Source organism: Nerophis lumbriciformis, linkage group LG15, assembly GCF_033978685.3.
Source record: "Nerophis lumbriciformis linkage group LG15, RoL_Nlum_v2.1, whole genome shotgun sequence".
NCBI classification, from domain to species: Eukaryota; Metazoa; Chordata; class Actinopteri; order Syngnathiformes; family Syngnathidae; genus Nerophis; species Nerophis lumbriciformis.
The window spans coordinates 22,222,548-22,241,965 of record NC_084562.2 but is presented as its reverse complement, the minus strand read 5'-3'; the positions used below and the strand labels follow the sequence as shown (position 1 = coordinate 22,241,965).

Sequence of the window (19,418 nt, the reverse complement as noted above, 5' to 3'; positions counted from 1 at the left end):
AAAATGTGAATAGAAAAGTACCTCCCTACCTAGTGTGTGTATGATTGACATCAGAACAATAAACCATAGAAGTGAATCCAAATAAAAAAGTAACTAAATAAAATAGAAAATAATAAACAAAATATAGTTAAAATATAAATATAAAAAAATTAAATTTTTAGTCCAGTTGCGAGTCGAGTGATTCACTATTTTGAATTTTCCCCTAACTTAAATAACGTTGTAGTATTTTAATATTACAGATAGAAATACACAAAACAAGTAAGAATAAAATGTTTATTAATGTGTAAACACAAATAAAAATCAGGAAATAATAAAAATGTGAATACAAAAGTACCTCCCTACCTAGTGTGTGTATGATTGACATCAGAACAATAAACCATAGAAGTGAATCCAAATAAAAAAGTAACTAAATAAAATAGAAAATAATAAACAAAATATAGTTAAAATATAAATATAAAAAAATCAAATTTTTAGTCCAGTTGCGAGTCGAGTGATTCACTATTTTGAATTTTCCCCTAACTTAAATAACGTTGTAGTATTTTAATATTACAGACAGAAATACACAAAACAAGTAAGAATAAAATGTTTAATAATGTGTAAACACAAATAAAAATCAGGAAATAATAAAAATGTGAATACAAAAGTACCTCCCTACCTAGTGTGTGTATGATTGACATCAGAACAATAAACAATAGAAGTTAATCCAAATGAAAAAGTAACTCAATAAAATAGAAAATAATAAACAAAATATAATCAAAATATAAATAATATAATAAAATAGAAAATAATAAACAAAATATATTTAAAATATAAATAATATGAAAAAGTTCAGTTTTTAGTCCAGTTGCGAGTCGGCTGATATTTTAACAATGATATTACTATTTTGAATTTTCCCCTAACTTTAATTACGTTGTAGTATTTTAATATTACATACAGAAATACACAAAACAAGTAAGAATAAAATGTTTAATAATGTGTAAATACAAAAAAAAATATCAGGAAATAATAAAACTGTAAATACAAAAATACCTCCATACCTAATGTGTGTATGATTGACATCAGAACAATAAACCATAGAAGTGAATCCAAATGAAAAAGTAACTCAATAAAATAGAAAATAATAAACAAAATATAATCAAAATATAAATAATATAATAAAATAGAAAATAATAAACAAAATATATTTAAAATATAAATAATATGAAAAAGTTCAGTTTTTAGTCCAGTTGCAAGTCGGCTGATATTTTAACAATGATATCACTGTTTTGAATTTTCCCCTAACTTTAATTACGTTGTAGTATTTTAATATTCCATATAGAAATACACAAAACAAGTAAGAATAAAATGTTTAATAATGTGTAAATACAAAAAAAAATATCAGGAAATAATAAAACTGTAAATACAAAAATACCTCCATACCTAGTGTGTGTATGATTGACATCAGAACAATAAACCATAGAAGTGAATCCAAATGAAAAAGTAACTCAATAAAATAGAAAATAATAAACAAAATATAATCAAAATATAAATTACATAAAAAAGTGAAGTTTTTAGTCCAGTTGCAAGTCGAGTGATATTTTAATTTTCCCCTAACTTAAATAACGTTGTAGTATTTTAATATTAAAGATAGAAATACACAAAATAAGTAAGAATACATATTTAATAATGTGTAAATACAAATACCAATCAGGAAATAATAAAAATGTAAATACAAAAGTACCTCCCTACCTAGTGTGTATATGATTGATATCAGAACAATAAACCATAGAAGTAAATCCAAACAAAAAAGTAACTAAATAAAATAGAAAATAATAAACTAAATATAATTAAAATACAAATAATAGAAAAAAATTGAAAATAATAAAGAAAATATAAATCAAATATAAATAATAGAAAAAAGTTTAATTTTTAGTCCAGTTGCGAGTCGGGTGATATTTTAACTAGGGATTTCTGATAATGGCTTTTTGCCGATAGCCGATATTCCGATATTGTCCAACTCTTTAATTACCGATATCAACCGATACAATATATACAGTCGTGGAATTAACACATTATTATGCCTCATTTGGACAACCAGGTATGGTGAAGATCAGGTCCTTTTTTTACAAAAATAATAAAATAAAATAAGATAAATAAATTAAAAACATTTTCTTGAATAAAAAAGAAAGTAAAACAATATAAAAACAGTTACATAGAAACTAGTAATTAATGAAAATGAGTAAAATTAACTGTTAAAGGTTAGTACTATTAGTGGACCAGCAGCACGCACAATCATGTGTGCTTACGGACTGTATCCCTTGCAGACTGTATTGATATATATTGATATATAATGTAGGAAGCAGAATATCAATAAGAGAAAGAAACAACCCTTTTGTGTGAATGAGTGTAAATGGGGGAGGGAGGTTTTTTGGGTTGGTGCACTATCTTGTGTTTTTTTATGTTGATTTAATTAAAAAAAATAAAATTAAAATAAAAAAGTAAAAAAAACGATACCGATAATTTCCGATATTACATTTTAAAGCATTTATCGGCCGATAGAATCGGCAGGGCGATATTATCGGACATCTCTAATTTTGAGTCGAGTTGAGTTGAGTTTGAGTTTATTTCGAACATGCAAGTATACAACATGATACATCACAATCTCCAGTTTCTCTTTTCAACATGTTCGAAAAGGAGTAGGAAGAAGCAGAGCTTATTTAATCCTACCCCTTTTCTTTTACATAACAGTTGCTAAAACTTTTGTTCACTTCCTGTTCTCAATTTATTCACAATATACTCCATAAGTAATCACAATAAAATAAGTAAATAAATAATAATCGGTGAAGTAAGTTACATTTCATATGTTGAGATAAGTAAGATTATTTTGTGAGTGAAAGAATGAAAGAATGGATGAGTTAAATAAATTCAGAATGTTTATCATGGTTCTTCTTCTTTGTACTTTGTAAACACTTTAAGTTTGAAGAGTTTCTTGAAGTGGATCATATTAGTACATTGTTTGATTGCTTTGCTTAATCCATTCCATAATTTAATTCCACATACTGATATACTGAAGGTCTTAAGTGTTGTACGTGCATACAAATGTTTTAAATTACATTTCTCCCTAAGATCATATTTCTCCTCTTTTTTTGAGAAGAATTGTTGTGTATTCTTGGGTAGCAGGTTATAGTTTGCTTTGTGTATAATTTTAGCTGTTTGCAAATTCACTATGTCGTAAAATTTCAGAATCTTTGATTCAATAAATAAAGGATTTGTGTGTTCTCTATATCCAACATTATGTATTATTCTAACTGATCTTTTTTGTAACACCGTTAATGAATGAAGTGTACTTTTGTAATTATTTCCCCATATTTCTGCACAATAACTCAGATATGGTAACACTAGTGAGCAGAGGTGGGACCAAGTCATTGTTTTGCAAGTCACAAGTAAGTCTCAAGTCTTTGCCCTCAAGTCCGAGTCAAGTCCCGAGTCAAGACAGGCAAGCCCCGAGTCAAGTCCAAAGTCAAGACTGGAAAGTCTCAAGTCAAGTCCTAAGTCCTGCATTTTGAGTTTCGAGTCCTTTCAAGTCCTTTTAACCACAGACTAATATATTAACACAGATTGTGTATGCTTTTCAAACGCTGTATTTATTTATTAAAACAAGTGCATTTTAAATTGCAGGGAAGAAAATTGTGCTGACATTGCACTTTATAATAGCACTATTAACCAGTCATTTTAAACATTAACTCATTCCTTTACAGAACAAACACATTGAAAAATAAAGTGCAAATGTACTTATTTGTACAAAAGTGTTAACATTGAAAAAACATGACATATACGTGAACATAACAAAAAAGTTGTACTTTTTATATGTCAGGGCCCTATGCTGCATTGCATTTGCAAAAGACCAAATTAGCCAAGAGTCTGTCAGTCATTTGTGCACGATGGGGGCGTAGTATGATGCCACCATGGCTGAAAACTCACTCCACTGGAGCACTGGAGGCAGGCACTGCCAAGACTCTCATGGCCACTCGGAACAGTGAAGGAAGAGTCTTCATGTTCAATGCCCAGAACAAAAGGGGGGAGAGAGTTGTTTTGGGTTGGTGCACTACTTGTAAGTGTATCTTGTGTTTTTTATGTTGATTTAATTAAAAAAAGAAAAAAAAAGAAAAATTATTTCTTGTGCGGCCCGATACCAATCGATCCACGGACCAGTACCGGGCCGCGGCCCGGTGGTTGGGGACCACTGAGGTAAACAACCAACAGTATGTCAGAAAGCTAGCTAAAACGGTACACATATTCATAATATAGTATACATTTTAACTGACCTTTATTTGACTATTTTTGTCTTTTTTTAGGTGGCTAAAATACGCGGTGCTGCTGACCGCCGTCTAACGTTACGTGTGATATATTGACTAACGTAACCCTGCTTAAAAAAAATCACTGAACAAAAAGTATGAATAAGGTAGTGAACTGCAACAGATTCCCGTGTTTGCAATAACGTTATAACGTTAGCAGTGAGTTTACAGCCTCACTGATTTAACTACACAGCAAATAAAAGTCACGTTACTTAGCCAATAAACGTTATCTTACATTCAAAACTTACTGTTCTTTGTGCAACTTCAAATGCCGGACGAAGTTGTTTCCTCTCCATCAGTCATTTTCGAACCGCATGTGTTGCATACTGCAAACCGTTTTGTGTTGACCACCTCGTAATTTTTATACCCAAACAAAATTATTTTAGGTATCATTTTTTGTTCACTGGCGTGTGGTTTGGACATGCCTTCTTCCTGCAATTTGATTGGATGAATGCTGTGTGATGAAAACAAAGTAGATCTAATTTGATTGGCTGTTGTACTGAGACCACACCAGCTGACACACTCAACGCTGATAGACAAGTACACAATGAAAAATACGGAGCGCTCCCGAATAACTTTTTCATCTTTGGGTTTTGGGGAAAGTAGCAAGTCATGTCAAGTCATGTCAATTCAAAAGGCTCAAGTCCAAGTGAAGTCACAAGTCATTGATGTTAAAGTCTAAGTCGAGTTGCAAGTCTTTTTACATTTTGTCAAGTCGAGTCTAAAGTCATCAAATTCATGACTCGAGTCCAAGTCATGTGACTCGAGTCCACACCTCTGCTAGTGAGCAGTAGAGAATATGAAGTGATTTTTTGTCTAGAACATGTTTTGCTTTATTCATTATTGACGTGTTTCTTGCTACTTTATGTTGTATATTTTTTACGTGAGGTTGTATATTTTTTACGTGTTCTAACTTTAACAGTGATATAACTATTTTGAATGTTCCCCTAACCACAGGTGTGGACTCGAGTCACATGACTTGGACTCGAGTCAGACTCGAGTCATGAATTTGATGACTTTAGACTCGACTTGACAAAATGTAAAAAGACTTGCAACTCGACTTAGACTTTAACATCAATGACTTGTGACTTCACTTGGACTTGAGCCTTTTGAATTGACATGACTTGACATGACTTGCTACTTTCCCCAAAACCCAAAGATGAAAAAGTTATTCGGGAGCGCTGCGTATTTTTCATTGTGTACTTGTCTATCAGCGTTGCGTGTGTCAGCTGGTGTGCTCTCAGTACAACAGCCAATCAAATTAGATCTACTTTGTTTTCATCACACAGCATTCATCCAATCAAATTGCAGGACAACCAACGAAGAAGACGTGTCCAAACCACACGCCAGTGAACAAAAAATGATACCTAAAATAATTTTGTTTGGGTATAAAAATTACGAGGTGGTCAACACAAAACGGTTTGCAGTATGCAACACATGCGGTTCGAAAATTACTGATGGAGAGGCAACAACTTCCAACTTCGTCCGGCATTTGAAGTTGCACAAAGAACGGTAAGTTTTGAATGTAAGATAATGTTTATTGGCTAAGTAACGTGACTTTTATTTGCTGTGTAGTTAAATCAGTGAGGCTGTAAACTCACTGCTAACGTTATAACATTATTGCAAACACGGGAATCTGTTGCAGTTCACTACCTTATTCATACTTTTTGTTCAGTGATTTTTTTTAAGCAGGGTTACGTTGGTCAATATATCACATGTAACGTTAGACGGCGGTCAGCAGCACCGCGTATTTTAGCCACCTAAAAAAAGACAAAAATAGTAAAATAAAGGTAAAATAAATACTACGCCCCCATCGTGCACAAATGACTGACAGACTCTTGGCTAATTTGGTCTTTTGCAAATGCAATGCAGCATAGGGCCCTGACATATAAAAAGTACAACTTTTTTGTTATGTTCACGTATATGTCATGTTTTTTCCAATGTTAACACTTTTGTACAAATAAGTACATTTGCACTTTATTTTTTAATGTGTTTGTTCTGTAAAGGAATGAGTTAATGTTTAAAATGACTGGTTAATAGTGCTATTATAAAGTGCAATGTCAGCACAATTTTCTTTCCTGCAATTTAAAATGCACTTGTTTTAATAAATAAATACAGCGTTTGAAAAGCATACACAATCTGTGTTAATATATTAGTCTGTGGTTAAAAGGACTTGAAAGGACTCGAAACTCAAAATGCAGGACTTAGGACTTGACTTGAGACTTTCCAGTCTTGACTTTGGACTTGACTCGGGGGCTTGCCTGTCTTGACTCGGGACTTGACTCGGACTTGAGGGCAAAGACTTGAGACTTACTTGTGACTTGCAAAACAATGACTTGGTCCCACCTTTGCCCCTAACTTAAATAAACGTTGTAGTATTTTAATATTACAGATAGAAATACACAAAACAAGTAAGAATAAAATGTTTAATAATGTGTAAATACAAATAAAAATCAGGAAATAATAAAAAATAATATCACATGTGAATAAAAAAAAAAACGACTCTCAACGCGAATCGGTTCCCATCGGTCCCTTAAAAAGAGCCGTTCAAAAGAGCCGACTCGTTCGTGAACGTCACGTCTGTACTCACGTGACACGCTAGCAGCAGACGCCACAGTTCACATGACGCTCAAAAGCTTCGCTTCTGGTGGAAACTAAGACCGACAACGACAACCTGCGTCATCCGCGTCTTCCAGCGGCGACAAAGAAGAAGAAGGCGCCGATTTAAAAAAAACAACAACGCTGCTTTTATTCCAAAGTGACGTCGAGTCAAGCGCACTTCGCTCCGCACGACACACCTGCGTCGGCGGCAGGAGTTCAGCATCCAGCCGGTGACAGAAAATCCCCCCGAGTTGTGACAATAAAGACTCCAAAGATGAGATATTTCCAGGGTTGTGGTACCTTGCTGCTCCTTGTCTGCGTTGCGGGCTTAGGTGAGTGTTTATCGGGCTTCATGCACGACGCGACTCGGCTCGTCGGAGCTGTGTTAGCAGCTAGCATTAGCATGGTAACGCTCGCTTCGATAAGACTTGGCTCTAACAAATGTTTTGTTTTGTATGTCACAAAATGCTGTTTTACTCATTTTATTTTTAACGTTTTCACCCCTATGTTCGGTTAATAACTCCAATCTTGAATAATTGCCCGGCGAAATAAATGAACAAGAACTTCCGGTTTGGTCATCAAAACGAGTTGTCAAAAGTTCAAACGATTATTTTTCTAATTAATTATGCATGAATTTGGGTTAATTACTTGCGCACATACATGTAATTTAAATTAACATAAAAATAAAAAAAAACTATATTTTTGGCAGAACGTCAAAGAGTCGTCATAGAGTCGTCCCTCGTTTATCGCGGTTAACGGGTTCCGTTGTTTTGTCGAAATGCGCTACCAACACTACTGAGCATGCGCGCCAAAAAAAAGATTTTGCATTATTGATGAATAAATGTATTTTGAACATGGTGTCACAGTGAAATTGATACTAATTAAATGAGGGTGATTTTTATTTTTTTTCTAATGTTGTATACGTGTGTGACTTCTTTGAAAGAAAAGCTGGCATATTGTTCCTGGAAGTGCTATATTAAGAGCCTTCAGAATCTCGCTTTTAGCAAATCACACTTGACGTAATATATCGTTATTTAGATACATTAGATCAAATATTGACACACTTAGAAGAACACGTTATTGACATTTCGCAGCCGTCAAGTATCGAGTAGAGATAGATTTATGGCTCTTTGAAGGGAGCCGGATCTTTTAAAAGAACCGTTCAAAAGTCCGGCTCGTTACTTAAGTTGTTGTTGTTGTTTTGTTTTTTAGAAACAACATAATTACTGGTCGCCAAGATCAAATGTGGTATTGTTATAAACGACTGTAACATCGATTTTTTTGTCAACTTTATTATGCTCCAGGCAAAAATGTTTCGACACAAATGTCGATGTATGAAAGTAAAAGGGACAAGTGGTAGAAAATGGATGGATGGATGGAAGGCCTACATTTTCTAATTGGCTTAATGAGTGATAATAAATATCATGATAGACACATAATTGATAACAAAAAAAAAATAGGAAAAAGGCCAATAGCGCTGGGCGATAAAACGATATCAATTAGGGCTGCAACTAACAACTAATTTGATAATCGATTAATCTGTCGATTATTCGACTAATAATCGGATAAAAGAGAAAAACTACATTTCTATCCTCAGTCGTGACAATAAAGACTCCAAAGATGAGATATTTCCAGGGTTGTGGTACCTTGCTGCTCCTTGTCTGCTTTGCGGGCTTAGGTGAGTGTTTATCGGGCTTCATGCACGACGCGACTCGGCTCGTCGGAGCTCTGTTAGCAGCTAGCATTAGCATGGCAACGCTCGCTTCGATAAGACTTGGCTCTAACAAATGTTTTGTTTAGTATTATAAGTCACAAAATGCTGTTTTACTCATTTTATTTTTAACGTTTTTACCCCTATGTTCGGTTAATAACTCCAATCTTGAATAATTGCCCGGCGAAATAAATGAACAAGAACTTCCGGTTTGGTCATCAAAACGAGTTGTCAAAAGTTCAAACGATTTTTTTTTCTAATTAATTATGCATGAATTTGGGTTAATTACTTGCTTACATACATGTAATTTAAATTAACATAAAAAAAAAAAGACCCCAATATTTTTGGCAGAACGTCAAAGAGTCGTCATAGAGTCGTCCCTCGTTTATCGCGGTCAACGGGTTCCGTTGTTTTGTCGTAATGCGCTACCAACACTACTGAGCATGCGCGCTCAAAAAAAGATTTTGCATTATTGATGAATAAATGTATTTTGAACATGGTGTCACAGTGAAATGGATACTAATTAAATGAGGGTGATTTTTTATTTTTTTTCTAATGTTGTATACGTGTGTGACTTCTTTGAAAGAAAAGCTGGCATATTGTTCCTGGAAGTGCTATATTAAGAGCCTTCAGAATCTCGCTTTTAGCAAATCACACTTGACGTAATATATTGTTATTTAGATACATTAGATCAAATATTGACACACTTAGAAGAACACGTAATTAACATTTCGCAGCTGTCAAGTATCGAGTAGAGAGAGATTTATGGCTCCTTGAAGGGAGCCGGATCTTTTAAAAGAACCGTTCAAAAGTCCGGCTCGTTACTTAAGTTGTTGTTGTTTTTTTTGTTTTTTAGAAACATAATTACTGGTCGCCAAGATCAAATGTGGTATTGTTATAAACGACTGTAACATAGATTTTTTTGTCAACTTTATTATGCTCCAGGCAAAAATGTTTCGACACAAATGTCGATTTATGAAAGTAAAAGGGACAAGCGGTAGAAAATGGATGGATGGATGGAAGGCCTACATTTTCTAATGAGTGATAATAAATATCATGATAGACACATAATTGATAACAAAAAAAAATAGGAAAAAGGCCAATAGCGCTGGGCGATAAAACGATATCAATTAGGGCTGCAACTAACAACTAATTTGATAATCGATTAATCTGTCGATTATTCGACTAATAATCGGATAAAAGAGAAAAACTACATTTCTATCCTCAGTCGTGACAATAAAGACTCCAAAGATGAGATATTTCCAGGGTTGTGGTACCTTGCTGCTCCTTGTCTGCGTTGCGGGCTTAGGTGAGTGTTTATCGGGCTTCCTGCACGACGCGACTCGACTCGTCGGAGCTGTGTTAGCAGCTAGCATTAGCATGGTAACGCTCGCTTCGATAAGACTTGGCTCTAACAAATGTTTTGTTTAGTATTATATATCACAAAATGCTGTTTTACTCATTTTATTTTTAACGTTTTCACCCCTATGTTCGGTTAATAACTCCACAATCTTGAATAATTGCCCGGCGAAATAAATGAACAAGAACTTCCGGTTTGGTCATCAAAACGAGTTGTCAAAAGTTCAAACGATTATTTTTCTAATTAATTATGCATGAATTTGGGTTAATTACTTGCTTACATACATGTAATTTAAATTAACATAAAAAAAAAAAAAGACCCCAATATTTTTGGCAGAACGTCAAAGAGTCGTCATAGAGTCGTCCCTCGTTTATCGCGGTTAACTGGTTCCGTTGTTTTGTCGTAATGCGCTACCAACACTACTGAGCATGCGCGCCCCAAAAAAGATTTTGCATTATTGATGAATAAATGTATTTTGAACATGGTGTCACAGTGAAATGGATACTATTTAAATGAGGGTGATTTTTTTATTTTTTTCTAATGTTGTATACGTGTGTGACTTCTTTGAAAGAAAAGCTGGCATATTGTTCCTGGAAGTGCTATATTAAGAGCCTTCAGAATCTCGCTTTTAGCAAATCACACTTGACGTAATATATTGTTATTTAGATACATTAGATCAAATATTGACACACTTAGAAGAACACGTAATTAACATTTCGCAGCTGTCAAGTATTGAGTAGAGAGAGATTTATGGCTCCTTGAAGGGAGCCGGATCTTTTAAAAGAACCGTTCAAAAGTCCGGCTCGTTACTAAAGTTGTTGTTGTTTTTTTGTTTTTTAGAAACATAATTACTGGTCGCCAAGATCAAATGTGGTATTGTTATAAACGACTGTAACATAGATTTTTTTTGTCAACTTTATTATGCTCCAGGCAAAAATGTTTCGACATAAATGTTGATTTATGAAAGTAAAAGGGACAAGCGGTAGAAAATGGATGGATGGATGGAAGGCCTACATTTTCTAATGAGTGATAATAAATATCATGATAGACACATAATTAATAACAAAAAAAAATTGGAAAAAGGCCAATAGCGCTGGGCGATAAAACGATATCAATTAGGGCTGCAACTAACAACTAATTTGATAATCGATTAATCTGTCGATTATTATTTCGATTAATAATCGGATAAAAGAGACAAACTACATTTCTATCCTCAGTCGTGACAATAAAAACTCCAAAGATGAGATATTTCCAGGGTTGTGGTTCCTTGCTGCTCCTTGTCTGCGTTGCGGGCTTAGGTGAGTGTTTATCGGGCTTCATGCACGACGCGACTCGGCTCGTCGGAGCTGTGTTAGCAGCTAGCATTAGCATGGCAACGCTCGCTTCGATAAGACTTGGCTCTAACAAATGTTTTGTTTTGTATGTCACAAAATGCTGTTTTACTCATTTTATTTTTTAACGTTTTCACCCCTACGTTCGGTTAATAACTCCAATCTTGAATAATTGCCCGGCGAAATAAATGAACAAGAACTTCCGGTTTGGTCATCAAAGCGAGTTGTGTTTTAAAAAAGTTGTGCTGTCAAAAGTTCAAACTATTCCCATCACCCGACTGGCAAAAACAATAGTCCAGGATATCACTCACCCACTACACCAATACATCATCCCACTACCATCAGGGCGCAGGTACAGAACAATCAAATTCCGGAGGGCCCGCCTCAGGAAAAGCCTGATCCCTGCAGCTATAGCCGCCCTTAACAGCAGGCCGACCTGTCTGACAAGCCGGTAAATGTGTGTTAGTCATGTATGATGTCCTTTTGTTATTTTTTTTTGTGTGATGGGTAATGTCTATTGTTTAAATGTACGGCAGTGACAATGACTTTCCCCAAGGGGACCAATAAATCTAATCTAATCTATTCTTTTTCTAATTAATCATGCATGAATTTGGGTTAATTACTTGCTTACATGTAATTTAAATTAACATAAAAAAAAGACCCCTATGTTTTTGGCAGAACGTCAAAGAGTCGTCATTAGGGATGATGTTTGGTAAGAAATTATCGAGTTCGAGCCCATTATTGAATCCTCTTATCGAACCGATTCCTTATCGATTCTCTTATCGAATACAGATAGGTTGTTGTATATGGAAAAAAAACACAATATTTAGTTTAACAAAAGCTCACTTTTTTTTTATAAGAAAAAAATAAAATAAATAAATATTGACTCCCCCCCCCTAATAAAATAAAATAAAATAAATATTGACTGTTGTTACCCAAAGTATATTAAGTGGGATTTTTCAGAAAAACAAATATATACAGTAACACAAAAACAACCTGTCTCTGTGATCACTATAGGTGTATAAGTAATAAAGTGTTAAATAAAATCAGTCCCTTTGGCACAAAACTGAAAATACAGCTTTCCAAAAAGTGCACTTCTGCTGCTATTGGAACATACTAACTACACACACAGGCAGACAGCTAACAAACAATCCAAGACGTCTAATAAATTTCCAAAGCAGATTAATCCATTTAGGCTCTTTATTGTTGTTGATCTTGCTTTGTCTTTTCCTATCTTTACTTTTGTCTTGCACTGGACTGTTATTATTATTATTATTATTATTTTAAAACTGAAATACACACAATGACAAATGTATAAGCTATGTGATTCAATTAACATACTGAAATTTAATACACAATATGTAAATATTAGCTTCACACAAATATACAGTACTATCATCAAACAAATACTTCTGAGTGTTGAAACTAATTCGATGGTGGAAATACACGACTAGCAGCCATTTTAAGTCCTCAAAACATCCATTGAAACAGTGCACAAAAATCGTTTTTCAATAAACATATTAACGTATCAAATTTAACCACTTTCCACCTTAATATTGAGTTACATAAACAAGTTAAACAGTTTACTTACAGACTTATCTTTTCCAAGGCTTGTAAGAGCTAACACAACTTCTCAATTGTCTCATGAACTGAACTGACGTCGCCAATCCGGAAGTGCCCAAACTAATGACGCATAGTATTTTCATATCGCCACAAGGTGTCAGTAAGAGTCTACAATCAAATGGGCATAACATTGCAAACATCTTTGCACTGGCGTAAAACCGTATAACAACCCACACCACTTATCAGCTAACCATCTGCAGTTAAGGTAAAGCGCTTTAAAGAAATTATGATTAATCTGTGTCTGTACATGATTGATGCAATCATTTTTGTGATTAATCGCAACCATTTGTCTTGTCTTGGTCTTGGTCATAAAAGTATCTCCACTTAACTGTTGAATATTAATTTAACATCCAGGTTGTGTTGATGTTATGCAACAGCTGCAGCTTCGTTGTCATCTGAGAGCTTCATGTGACTGCTGTTTGTGTGTGTGTGTTGCTTTGTTGTGCACACACAACTATGCGCTTCTTCCTTGTCCGCTACTGTTTGTTTGGTGCATTCATCTCCCAGAGCCCAGCTGGGAGTCAATAAACCCAGAACTGTATTTTTTCCCTGGATAGGAATAGGCTTATCAGTATTTAATGACTGGTAGTTTAGAACGTGTCTAATCAGGGGAGTGTACTGTTGTTGTGGTATTAGCCTCTCTTTGCTACTTTGGTTTCGGTTTGCAGAGGCGTTTACGTCATGATCTGAGTTGTGTGAAGTTCAAGTTCCAGCAGGCAGCATTGGAGGGAAGGTCAAATAATGGGTTTAGTATGTCCAGTTGATATGAATGGAAATTGAGGCATTTAACGACAGTAATGCAAAATATTAACATGTTTACATGGTGGGAAACGAACTGCAACCACAGTCAACACAGGTTCAGCAATTCTTTTTAGTGTTAGTTTTTAACAGGGATATACAGTCGCTAGATCGCTTTCAGGTTTGTAGCTTCTGAATTTTTCCCGTAATTGTTCACAATACAAAGAAAATGAGAAGTCCAATGTGAACGCAATCCGACCCGCACGCGAAATGACATCACATGTGCTGCAGTGGTCTCAATTAGAGATGTCCGATAATATCGGGCTGCCGATAAATGCTTTAAAATGTAATATCGGAAATTATCGGTATCGGTTCGGAAATTATCGGTATCTATTGTGCCGGCCCAGTCACTTAATATCTACGGCTTTAAACACACAAGTGAATGCAAATCATACTTGGTCAAGAGCCATACATCATACTGAGGGTGGCCGTATAATAGAGATGCGCGGATAGGCAATTATTTCATCCGCAACCGCATCAGAAAGTCGTCAACCATCCGCCATCCACCCGATGTAACATTTGATCAGAACCGCACCCGCCCGCCATCCGCCCGCACCCGCCTGTTATATATCTAATATAGACGATGCAAGGCATTAGTGAGGTTATAAAGCATTTGCCTGTTAAAGAAAGGAGACTGATCCAATGCAGCACAGACATTCGCGTGCCACGCTGTCACGACCCAGACGCACACCAGTGCGCAATCATATGGGATCCGCGCTGAGCGCACCTCCAAGCGCGTCTCGCTGCCGGCGACGGCCGGGTATGGGCCCAACGCTCCAGCGCCATCCATTTTCAGGGCTAGTTGATTCGGCAGGTGGGTTGTTACACACTCCTTAGCGGGTTCCGACGTCCATGGCCACCGTCCTGCTGTCTATATCAACCAGGGTGAGCCCCACCCCTTTCGTGAGCGCACTGCGCGCGGAGTGACCCCTGTTACGCGCCCCCGGCAACAGGGGTGGCGGGCAGGTAAGCTGCGCGGGCGGAGCGCGCGGAGTGACCCCTGTTATGAGCCCCCGGCCACGGGGGTGGCGGGCAGGTAAGCTGCTTACCTGCTGCGCGTGACGCCGGCCGCGGCGAAGGCGGACGAGGCGGGGTGTCGGCGCGGTGGTGACCCTGGACGTGCGTCGGGCCCTTCTCGCGGATCGCCTCAGCTACGGCTCCCGGTGGGGCCCTCTCGGGGGAAGGGGCCTCGGTCCCGGACCCCGGCGAGGCGTCGGGGGCCTTCTCCGCTCCGTAAAAGTGTCCATCTCTTTTTTTTTTTTTCTTCTGTTGTGGCATATGCAGCAGGTGCCTGCTCGTTTTTTGTATGTGGGTAACAACATTTAACTATGTATATATATTTCCGAATTGGTTTAACTGCCACCCGCCTGAATCTATTTAAAATCTAATTTTTTTTTATTTCAACCGCCCGACCCGACCCGACCCGCGGATAAAATCTAATTTTTTTAAATTTCTTCCGCCCGATCCGCGGACTCCGCGGTTGTGCCCGCAAACCGCGCATCTCTACCGTATAAACAACTTTCCAAATATGCGCCACACTGTGAACCCACACCAAACAAGAATGACAAAACACATTTCGGGAGAACATCCGCACCGTAACACAACATAAACACAACAGAACAAATACCCAGAATCCCTTGCAGCACTAACTCTTCCGGGACGCCACCGCCCCCATAGCCCACCCGCCCCAACCCCGCCCACCTCAACCTCCTCATGCTCTCTCAGGGAGAGCATGTAACTTGAGTTGATTTATTTTTGAAAACGTTGTTACATTGTTTAATGCAGTGGTTCTCAAATGGGGGTACTTGAAGGTATGCCAAGGGGTACGTGAGATTTTTTTTTTTTAAATTCTAAAAATAGCAACAATTCAAAAATCCTTTATAAATATATTTATTGAATAATACTTCAACAAAATTTGAATGTAAGTTCATAAACAGAACATCAGATCAAGTAGGCTATTCCATTCATTACAATGCAACAATGAAATATTCAGTGTTGACAGCTAGATTTTTTGTGGACATGTTCCATAAATATTGATGTTAAAGATTTCTTTTTTTGTGAAGAAATGTTTAGAATTAAGTTCATGAATCCAGAGGGATCTCTATTACAATCCCCAAAGAGGGCACTTTAAGTTGATGATTACTTCTATGTGTAGAAATCTTTATTTATTATTGAATCACTTGTTTATTTTTCAACAAGTTTTTTAGTTATTTTTATATATTTTTTTCCAAATAGTTCAAGACAGACCACTACAAATGAGCAATATTTTGTACTGTTATACAATTTAATAAATCAGAAACTGATGACATAGTGCTGTATTTTACTTCTTTATCTCTTTTTTTCAACCAAAAATGATTTGCTCTGATTAGGGGGTACTTGAATTAAAAACATTTTCACAGGGGGTACATCACTGAAAAAAGGTTGAGAACCACTGGTTTAATGCATCACAGCAAAATTAGGCATAATAATGTGTTAATTCCACAACTGTATATATCGGTATCGGTTGATATCGGAATCGGTAATTAAGAGTTGGACAATATCGGAATATCGGATATCGGCAAAACAGCCATTATCGGACATCTCTTGTCTCAATCCTGGTGCATTTGTGGCAATTTCAAGGATTTTGTGCGGTCGTTGAACCCGAATTGTTGCACAAAGAAGATTTAAGAAGGAAGAGGTCAAGCATTTTTTTTTGGTAGTTTGCGGGACATTTGCTTCGATGCCTGCTCCGAAGAGGTGTGCAAATCTAAGCCACACCCACCTAAATTTTAGAGGGAAAAAATATTTTACATATATTAGCCGCACCGGACTATAAGCTGCAGTTATATACCTGTATATAATATTTTGTAAATTATGTGTTGGCCCTGTGATGAGGTGGCGACTTGTCCCCGCCTTCCGCCCGATTGTATCTGAGATAGGCTCCAGCACCCCCCGTGACCCCGAAAGGGATAAGCGGTAGAAAATGGATGGATGGATGTTTATTTACATACCTTAATTGTTTCCAAACGGTGCCTGTCACACAACAGGGAAATGGCTGATCAAACAACAGATGTCATCGTCAAGGACTCACTAACTACGGAAGCCAGCTCTCCAATAAGCTAAACAAACTCCACAGTGACGTCTACTGAGGAATTTGTGAAACTAAAACTACAAAGAATGCTGTTGTAAGTTATAATAATAAAACAGAAACTCGTAAATGTGTTAGCATATTGGCTAATGCTGCCAACGCTAGCTTGATTACTTAATGAAAGCACGTGCAAATATGCATGAAAACACTCTTACAGACATCACGCATGGGACGGTTTAGTAAGCATGGATTGATTTAGTTGTATTGTAAAACTTACAAACGTCGCTTGGAGTGATGAATGAATGGTCCATACGAGTAGAAACGCTACGGACGGCTTTACTTTTGGTTTAAGACATTACATTTTCAACCTGCAGTAAGCCAACTCGTCCAAAAGATGGTGTCACAGTTTACTATGAATTGATTACGTGGACTTAAACAAGTTGAAAAACTTATTGGGGTGTTACCATTTAGTGGTCAATTGTACGGAATATGTACTGAACTGTGCAATCTACTAATAAAAGTTTCAATCAATCAATCAATAGCGCAAACACACCCTTTCATTGTCTCCATCTATGTGGTATGAAAACTATTTGTTGAATACAAAACCTAGCCATTTGCTGAGAAAAATCCATAAATTAGCTGCACCGTTGTATAAACGGCATTGTTCAAAGCATTGAGAAAAAAGTAGTGGCTTATAGACCGGAAAATATGGTATTATTTTCGCTTTTTTTCTGCTAATTTGTCAACTATTTATTTTGCAAACATCTATTTTGGCCAAAGATTACGACTCTTATCCCCGTTTTATTACATATCAGTCAGATGAATGCGACCAGAGCGTTGCCACTGCAGTTTCATTCCATGCAAATCAGATTTTATATCCACATACGAAAGAGGTCTGGGTCTGATTTATAATAAAAAATAAAATAAAAAAAATTCGGAATTGCACTGTTCATTCACGTTGACGTGACAAATCTGATACAGGTCTGATGGGCAATAACATGAGAATTGACCTGCAGTATGAACAAGGCCTTAAAGACTATTTCAAAAATAATTTTCTACATATTTTTATGTAAATTAACCATCAATTTAAATGATCTTCAAAGCTTCAAAGGACATAAAAGTCCTTAGGTTTTTGATTGGCGTTAAAACTTTTTGGGTTCATATGTTACTTTTTTTTGGTCAAATTTCTCAAACATTGCAATGTTTTGAATTTTGACTCTTTGGAAGGATCAGATAATGTTACAGGTTTAAATGAGTCAACTCACTCAAATGTCCTGCAAATTGATACTAATTCATCATTTGATTAAAGGGCCTCCAAAGGGTTAAAATAAAAAAACAAAAACATTACAAGTTTGGTATTTTTGCTTAAGGTCAATAGTTGATAAAAAATTAAAAATAATAAAATAAAATACAAATTAATAAATCAATAAATGTGTTTGCTTTTTGTGTCTTTTGAAATAAATTTAGCATGAAAAAAAGGAAAAATCATGATGGAGTAAAACACTGCAAAGATTATTGTATGGCCAAAATACAGCAAGAAATACTGGAAGGACAAAAAATATGAAAGTTTTTGTCCCCAATAATGATCATATTCAAGTATAAAAATGTCTAACTGGACTAAAAATAGTACATTAGTAGGGATGTCCCAATCCAATATTGATATTTGATATTTGTGATCAGCAGAAAAATAGGATTATATCAGCCTGCATCTACAGTCTGTTCTCGCGACCTTAACCCAGTGGTCCCCAACCACCGGGCCGCGGCCCGGTACCGGTCTGTGGATCGATTGGTACCAGGCCGCACAAGAAATAAAAAAATAAAAAATAAATTTTTTAAATTTTTATTTATTTATTAAATCAACAAAAAAACACAAGATACACTTACAATTAGTGCACCAACCCAAAAAATCTGCCTCCTCATTCACACAAAAGGGTTGTTTCTTTCTGTTTAATATTTCTGGTTCCTACATTATATATCAATACAGTCTGCAGGGATACAGCCTGGAAGCACACATGATTGTATTTTTTTATGACAAAAAAAATAAAACAAATAAAATACCATACTCTTAGTCAACACAAGTCAAAATTTTGCAAGAAAAACTGAACATTTGTGCAATTTTATGAAAAGAGTCGTCATTTTATTCGACAAAAGTCACTATTTTATAAGAAAACTTTAAAACTTTGGCAATATAATAATAATCGGAATTTTACTTGGCAAAATTATGACGAGTCATAATTTCATTTAAAAAATTGGCAATATCGTGATAAGTCAGAATTTTATATGACAAATGTCACCATTTTGCATTAAAAAGTAAACATTTTACATAAAGTAATATTTTTACAAGAAAATATTGCAATATTACAGAAACAGAAATATGAGAAATAGTTCCCGGTTTTATAGGAAAAAAGTCGACACATTATGAGAGACTGCTTTTAGTTAATTTAATTTGTTGTTTTTAATCTTAGTTATTTACTTCAAGTTATTACAGTATGTCTCTATATACATATATATATATATATATATATATATATATATATATATATATATATATATATATATATAAAGTACTTTCTATTCTATTCTATTCTATTTC

General features: G+C 35.7%; 1 protein-coding gene across 2 annotated transcripts in view; it reads left to right on the top strand.

Annotated features, from left to right (window-relative positions):
* The first annotated feature begins 6,909 nt into the window (after nt 1-6,909).
* The window catches only part of lamp1a (lysosomal associated membrane protein 1a), a 30,373-nt gene continuing 17,864 nt past the window's right edge, over nt 6,910-19,418 (top strand). The window contains exon 1 of one of the 2 annotated variants that reach the window (XM_061974710.2): nt 6,910-7,267. In XM_061974710.2, coding sequence (XP_061830694.2) covers nt 7,210-7,267 — 58 coding nt within the window. In that variant the 5' untranslated portion in view covers nt 6,910-7,209. Of the gene's footprint in view, nt 7,268-11,054; nt 11,305-19,418 lie in introns of those variants that run through there. The other variant, XM_061974709.2, reaches the window with a different exon arrangement.